The sequence below is a fragment of the Rhinichthys klamathensis genome, unplaced genomic scaffold (assembly GCF_029890125.1).
Source record: "Rhinichthys klamathensis goyatoka isolate OS25496 unplaced genomic scaffold, OSU_Roscu_1.1 h1tg000272l_1, whole genome shotgun sequence".
Classification (NCBI taxonomy): domain Eukaryota; kingdom Metazoa; phylum Chordata; class Actinopteri; order Cypriniformes; family Leuciscidae; genus Rhinichthys; species Rhinichthys klamathensis.
Window position 1 is genome coordinate 1,609,452 of NW_026606792.1, and position 7,518 is coordinate 1,616,969.

General features: G+C 39.3%; 1 protein-coding gene across 1 annotated transcript; it reads left to right on the forward strand.

Moving 5' to 3' along the window:
- The first annotated feature begins 2,307 nt into the window (after nucleotides 1-2,307).
- Nucleotides 2,308-7,518, forward strand: bzw1b (basic leucine zipper and W2 domains 1b). The gene is made up of 12 exons (XM_056268434.1): nucleotides 2,308-2,454; nucleotides 3,702-3,774; nucleotides 4,132-4,308; nucleotides 4,398-4,492; nucleotides 5,004-5,069; nucleotides 5,150-5,285; nucleotides 5,355-5,464; nucleotides 5,699-5,869; nucleotides 5,954-6,100; nucleotides 7,025-7,163; nucleotides 7,243-7,365; nucleotides 7,479-7,518. Exons 2-12 carry the CDS (start codon nucleotides 3,711-3,713, stop codon nucleotides 7,505-7,507), a joined length of 1,257 nt encoding a protein of 418 aa, XP_056124409.1. The 5' UTR covers nucleotides 2,308-2,454; nucleotides 3,702-3,710; the 3' UTR covers nucleotides 7,508-7,518.

Consider the following 7,518-nt stretch of genomic DNA (forward strand, 5'->3'; position numbering starts at 1 on the left):
CGTTGAGGAGAGCTGTGACCCGGAAGTCAAACCTCAGGAGACGACGGACTCCCTCCTGTGGAGAACCGCTGCTATTTCAGGCTGGACAATCTGGGTTTTACAATGTCCTCAAAATGTTTGCGCAAATATACGTGGTTCGTGGAAGTTTTTTTTTTTTTTTGGAACCTTTAATTGGACATTCGTCTTATGTATTTTTTAAACATCTACTTTTTTGATCATTAAAGATAATTGAAAAAAAATTAAGTTAAAGTCACAATACACATGTATAAGGAACTAAATAATAAATGTAAGTTTTAGTAACACTATTTTGATGGTCCCTTTTGAACATTCAACATTGCAACTACATGTTAACTAACTATCATTAGAGTATTAGAAGAATATCTGCTTAATATCTGCTAACTCTTTATTGTGATGCTCCTCTAACATCTATACGTATCTTTGCATCTACATGTCAACTTATTCTAACCCCAATAATAGATTTGACTGACTTTGTTGAACCTATTGCATTACTGTAGGCAATCAGGACTTCAAACTTCCCCTTCTGAAACAGCCATTCATTTTTATTATTTACAACTCCACTTTTTAAACCAATGTCTGCAGATGGAGTCAAACCACAGAAAATAATGAAATATTTGACTTTAATTCATGCGACAGCAAGTGTGGTTTGCTGCAATGTTGGGATTGATCTGTTGGCTTCTGAATCACATAAACATGTAAATGCTGACTTCAGTGGCCTATATAACAGCTTGCTGATGACTATGTTATTGTAATGTCTTAAGAAAGAGCTCTTCATTGAAGGCTTTAACACAGAACAACAGTACTGACAGTAACAGCACATACGCAGCACTAATATTTACTCATATGGCGCTTCCTGAACTACCAGCTTTAACCCCGTAAATGCTGGTGCTAAAGAATACAGCAAATCACAACTATTACAGACTGCTGCGCTACATTATTGTTATTAATATAATGTTATAATGCTGTTATATAAATGATCTTATCAAGGCTTAATACAAATATAGAAACATTAAATAACAACACAAACATTATAAATAAAAACTCAAGCGATAAATTGTACAATACGAACTATAGCCCTGACACGGTTCGGCTATATGTTTATGATTTGTGGTCGATGATGCTCATCACATCATGAACTTAGTCTTAAATACAGAAAGGACACCGAACACTAAAGGAGACAGAGAAGGTCTTTTCACGCACAACACAAACAAAATATTCTGCATATGCTGAAAGGATTCAGACTTCAGGACTTCAGACACAGTTACTAGAATCAATCAAGTTGTTTGTGTCTCGGTCACGTGACCCAGCGAAGTGTTGTGAAGGACATTCTGGTCCAGGAAGGGTTGCGCAACAGCATGAGATTAAAACTTTTGCCAGATGTGATGCATTATGTGCCATAACTCTGAATCTGAGACAGTAGAGTACATTCTGAGACAATTTCTGATAACTGAATGTACTGTAGCCTATACAAAAGAATGAACGTATGATCATAGGTCCTATACTTTTTTTCTGTGTTCATCATCTGCCTCGGGATTTTTAAACAAAATTGAAAACACTTACTTTATTTATATTATAAGTAAAATATTATTTTATGAACATATTTTTTTGTTTAAATTGTCCACATACAAAAAGATAGACTAAGAAGTCTACATGTAAGCACTGTAAAAATTAAAAGACACTATATGGTGTTTATCTGATCACATCATAATTTGATTTTACTTTTTGGACATATAAATATCAGCAACTGGACGACATGGCATATTTTTGCTCAGTTTAGGCCTCTGAAAAAGTCAATTATTTTTAAATCTGAACTCCCTTTTCTTAAAACAATAACAACAACACTTCCATCTTGGAAAAAATATGATTTTGTTATTTTTTGATCCAGAATATGTGGAAACATTAGCCTGAAAAAGTCAATTATTTTTAAATCGGAACTCCCTTTTCTTAAAACAATAACAGCAACACTTCCATCTTTGAAAAAAAATATGATTTTGTTATTTTTTGATCCAGAATATGTGGAAACATTAGCCTTTTCTTTCTTTTTCTTTCTTTCTTCTGTCTTTACTTGACGACTGACGGTCTGAAGGAACAAATGATTCATGAACATTAAAAAACCCGGAAACGGATCAAATTATGTTTAGAGGGAGAACCAAGTTAGACGTTACGTAATATTTGTTAAAAATATGAAGATTACCTTCTTTAATTCGTGAGCTAGCGAATTTATTTTCAAGTTAACTAAAATAAATCAGATAAAGGATAGCCATTTAGTTGCTTTTATTCATTTTCTCAGTATTCCCGTCACTGATCCCCCCTCTGCAAATGGACTAGTCCAGCCTTTATTAAGCTGCTGCTAGCCGCGTGTGAGGAAGTGTGCTCGCCATTTTACTTTTGTTTGGTTTACTCTTCGGAAACAGTTGTCTTTCATCAATTATTTCGGTAAGTTTTGCTTTAAAGTGGTGTTTTTAATGGTAAACCTTGTTCGTATTTCATTTTTTTTCTTGTGTGATTGACCCAGGGAGCCATTTTTATGGCATTTTGAGTTTTCACGGTACCTACGCAGTTTGGAAAAGAATGGAATTTGATTTTAGTTTTGTCCAGATTTGGATGAGAATGGACAAACAGTTGCGTTTCTAGACTATTGACCCTAATTTAGTATTTTCTAAAATATAAAATTAAAACGTTTCTAAAAATAAACCTATTGTACGAGTAGGGGGTTTTCATGACACAAGACTAGTGATTGTCGAACACAACTGAATTAATTCAAGGAACACGCTTTCATTCGTGCGAAACTGTGTCTTTATTATAAGCGAGTCTCTTTTGAACGAATGTGTGTGTGCCACTCAAACCAGCTGTAGATAAATGAGCTGCTGCAAACGATCATCTGGCTGCTGTACTTTACAGTTTACTGACCGTGCATCACACAATGACCGCAGTCACCCGGAAGGGGCGGGGCTAGAGAGGGGCGGGGCTTAATTCGCAGGTCGCTCACTGGATGAGAAGCGCGTCTTTAAAATAAGAAAACATTTTAGGGTCCCACATTATAATGCATTATTATTTTACCAAATCCTTGTTAATGTACATAAAGACTTCATCCTTTTAATAGAAACGGTATTGATTGTAGTTGGATTATTTATATATATATATATATATATATATATATATAATAATTTAGACTTTTTTTTTTTTTCATTTAAGCTTAATTTGAGACTCAATCGCCTTTTTTTTTTAGAATAGAGGTCACATTCTCCCACGATTCTGAAAACAAAACATTAGACAACCAAACAAAATGTGTAATTTACTTGAGGTTCTGACAAAATGTTCTATTTAATGTTATGAGTATTTATAACTGTCTGAAGTGTTATAGGCTAGATAAGTTTATTTTAAAATAATGTATTCGTTTTTGAACAAATCCATCAAGTACATTAAGACCCTTGTCGCCACCTACTGGCATAATATAGCACATCCCAGCTTACCGTATTTGAAGTGTAACATTACTAAAGGTCAATTATTGCTCATTCTGATCGCAGCTGCCACAACATCAGTCTAAATCCTGACTATAACGTTTATCCCATTACTTTTTGTTATGTGTTTGCGACAGAAATATAGCCTACTGTGAGGTAGAAAAGACTGTTTGTGAAGCAGTTTTAAACCTAAAGCTTACATTATTTGTTCTTTCTTTTAAGGTATCTTTTATGAGTACTCAAAAGCAGCAGAAGCCAACGCTAACAGGCCAGCGTTTCAAGACACGCAAGAGAGGTTTGTCTTTATTTTATTTAAAAGTTGTACTTTAGTGAACTAGATTTAAATTTCTTTGTATTTGTGTTAATGTTGATGACTAATATAGTCACCTGTCGCCACCTACTGGTGTAATGTTAATGATGCTTCAATAACTACTATATCAAGATACTTTCAAAAGTTGATTTTTGATTTGTTCTTTTAATCGCTTCCATAGTGTTTATATCCAAACTATGAACTTTTATTCCAGTACTTCTGTGATATTAATATTTGTAACACGGAAATAGCGATACTGTGTGAGGTTGAAAAGGTTCGTCATAGTTACTGAGATCTAGGCACGTCACCTCACTTTCTTCTGCTTTTCTTCCGTGTGAACAGATGAAAAGGAGAGATTTGACCCTACCCAGTTTCAGGAACACATCGTACAAGGACTAAATCAAACTGGCCCTGATTTGGAGGCTGTTGCCAAGTTCCTAGATTCCTCTGGTGCCAAGCTTGACTATCGGCGCTATGCAGAAACCCTGTTTGATATCCTGGTGGCTGGTGGAATGCTGGGTAAGAGGACGTCTGGCTCTTTCGAACCACTTTGTTTCAGCAGTGAATTATAGTGTTTAACTGGAGCGTTTCCATCTGTCGTTGTTCAGCTCCGGGAGGTGCCATATCTGACGACATGACTCGCACCAACTTCTGTCTCTTCACCGCAGAAGAAGATGTGACGACCATGAGAGCGTACGCTCAGGTATCTGGAGTCTCTGTTGGGAATCTGGGTCAAGGGCCCTGTTTACAGCTGGTGTTAAGTGCTCGACGCTCTGAGCTCGTCCACTTTCGTACTGTAAACGCTCATGTGTTCGAACAGCCACAAAAGCCCGTCTACTCTCCACCTATTGATCTAATGCGTGAACATTATGGCAAGTGCGCGAACCAGACGAGATTGAAACCAAGAACCAAGTTTGAAAACCTACCAAACACGATGTTTTCTCACCATTCCTGATTTCTAACACACTCCCGGTGTAGCAGACTCCATGTAGATTGCACAAGCTTATTTTGTTCATTAGATCAATACCCTCCGCTTGAAGAAATCAGGACAGAAGTGTTTGAAATTAGACAGAAGAGACGGATTAGGTGTGAACGGGAATGTCTCCCTCGTCTACTTGTGAACCGTTCGACCTAAACGCATCTAAGTACCAGCTGTAAACCGGGCCTAAAAATCTGAGACCTTCTCAAATTGACCTCCTATTTATGTGTTTTAGGTTTTTAACAAGTTAATCCGGCGTTACAAGTACCTGGAAAAGGGTTTTGAAGAGGAGATCAAAAAGGTAACTTGAATCAAATATCAGCCGATAACATTTAAACTTGTAAAGACCAACGACTCGAGTTTCTGTGTATTTTCCTCCAGTTGCTGCTGTTCCTAAAAGGGTTCAGTGAGTCCGAGCGCAACAAGCTCGCCATGCTCACTGGCATCTTACTGGCTAACGGGAGCATATCCGCCTCGATCCTGGGCAGCCTCTTCAACGACAACCTGGTCAAGGAAGGTACGTCTGACATGTGCTCGGGTTTGCTCTGATTGGCTTGTTTTCATACTAAACGTGTTGCTTTAATAGGAGTGTCTCCGGCCTTCGCTGTGAAGCTGTTCAAAGCGTGGATCACTGAGAAGGACATTAACTCTGTGGCTTGCAGTCTGCGTAAGGTCGGCATGGACGACCGGCTGATGGTGAGTCCGAGTGCATCCGAATCAGCCTTTATTAGCAACTACAATACACGCCATTTTATTTCTATAGCACAGTGTTTCCTAATCCTGCTCCTGAAGGACCCCCAACACTGCACGTTTTCTTTGTCTCCCTCATCAAACACACCTGATTCAGCTCTGCTCAGATCAGAGTGTGTGATTATTGTGTTATGGTAATCCTCATCTCTGAACCGGTCGTGTGTGTGTCTTGTGTTGCAGGAGCTGTTTCCGGTGAACAAGCGCAGCTACGAGTATTTCTCCAAGTACTTCACCGACGCTGGGCTGAAGGAGCTCTCTGACTTCTCCCGTAACCGGCAGTCGTTAGGAGCTCGCAAGGAGCTTCAGAAGGAGCTGCAGGAGCAGATGGCCCTGGGCGTCTCCTCCACAGAGGTCCGTGACACGCTCTGCTGCAGAATCTGTGTTTCAGGACTCCCGTGTGTGAAGAGAAATCATGATCTCTGCTCTTCCTTCCAGATTATCGCCAGCTGCAAGGAGGAGATGAAGCGCAGCAGCATCTCTGAGCAGAAGATGGTCGGGATCATGTGGACCAGCGTCATGAGCTTGATGGAGTGGAACAAGAAAGAGGAGCTGGTCGCGGAACAGACCATCAAACACTTGAAGGTTAGACTCGAGCTACATCTACATTATTCTGGATACACTTGAGAACATCTGTCTCGCACTCTTGAATATTTAATAAAACACAAGATGACTGTGATACCAAGACGTCAAATAGAAGTATTCTGTAGGGCCCTATGAAATCAGTTGGTTATTTCCCCCCCCTGTTCATTTTTGGATTTCCGTTTTAACGGTTACATTTAAGTAATCAACAAGCTGGTCTAATAAATTGTACAAGTTTCATGATTTCAATTAAAGTTTAACAAATTACATGGTTTAGGGCCTTTTTTCCCCCCTCAATTTAGCTGCTTTAGTGTTCGGTCTTCTGGATTCCGTTTTAATGGTTTAAAAAGCACGTCTAATTGAATTCATAAAAACATTCAATTTAATTTCTTTGTCCCCCCTCCCCAAATTCAGTGTGTATTTTAATTTTGGTAATTTAAATTGAGGAATAAAATCTAAATGAAACGACTTTAGTCAAAGTGCTGAACTCTGGAGCTGAAGTTCATGTCCTCACAGAGGCTGAAAACAGAGCGTCGTGTGTGTTGCATGAAACCATTCTTACAGACACACAGGATTCATACATAAATAGTCTTTTTATGGTTTAATATTCACAGACTACTCTATCGCAATTTGATTCAAGTGTACTTTTTTAAATCTATTCCTCAAATTTGACAAATTCTGTAGTAATAATGTTCCACGTAATGCAGTAAATTCTGTTTTGATGTCTATCGGTACAAAACGTATCGTGTCAAATCAAGCAGCGTTTCAAATTTGGGAGCGTCTTCAAAAAGCTCAGTTTTCCCAGGACAAAATGCTGCCTCTATTTTATTTAGAAAGTCTTTTGGTGATTCTACGTTTGATTGCATATGCTTGTCCATACCGATGAGCCTGTGCACACTGACCGTATTCATGCCTGCTCCTCCTCAGCAACACAGCCCTCTCCTGAAGGCCTTCACCACTCAGGGCCTCTCTGAGCTCACGCTTCTGCTGAGGGTCCAGGAGTACTGTTACGACAACATCCACTTCATGAACTCCTTCCAGAAGATCGTTCTGCTGCTCTATAAAGGTAAGCTCCTCGGACCCGGACTCGTGCTCCTGAAGAGCTTTAGTAGACCGCTCCTGAACCTCTGACGCTTCTCCTGCAGTGAATGTCGTGAGTGAAGAGGCCATCCTGAAGTGGTACACCGAAGCCCATCTCGCCAAAGGAAAAGGCTTCTTCCTGGAGCAGATGAAGAAGTTCGTGGAGTGGCTGAAGAGTGCAGAGGAGGGTGAGTGGCCGTCCCAGTTAAACCTGATGGTTTCTAGCTTGTTTGGGACACATCCCCTCTGTATTCATGTTTCTTTGCTTGCATATTTGATGTAAGTGTCTCCTGTGTTTCAGAATCTGAGTCTGAGGAGGAAACGGACTGAGACTCTTCCTC

Excerpts from the sequence above, each read along its gene's own strand:
- bzw1b (XM_056268434.1), top strand. The coding sequence starts at position 3,711 with ATGAGTACTCAAAAGCAGCAGAAGCCAACGCTAACAGGCCAGCGTTTC. Across the intron at positions 4,493-5,003 it reads CCATGAGAGCGTACGCTCAG|GTTTTTAACAAGTTAATCCG; the intron begins GTATCTGGAGTC and ends TATGTGTTTTAG. Across the intron at positions 5,070-5,149 it reads TTGAAGAGGAGATCAAAAAG|TTGCTGCTGTTCCTAAAAGG; the intron begins GTAACTTGAATC and ends ATTTTCCTCCAG.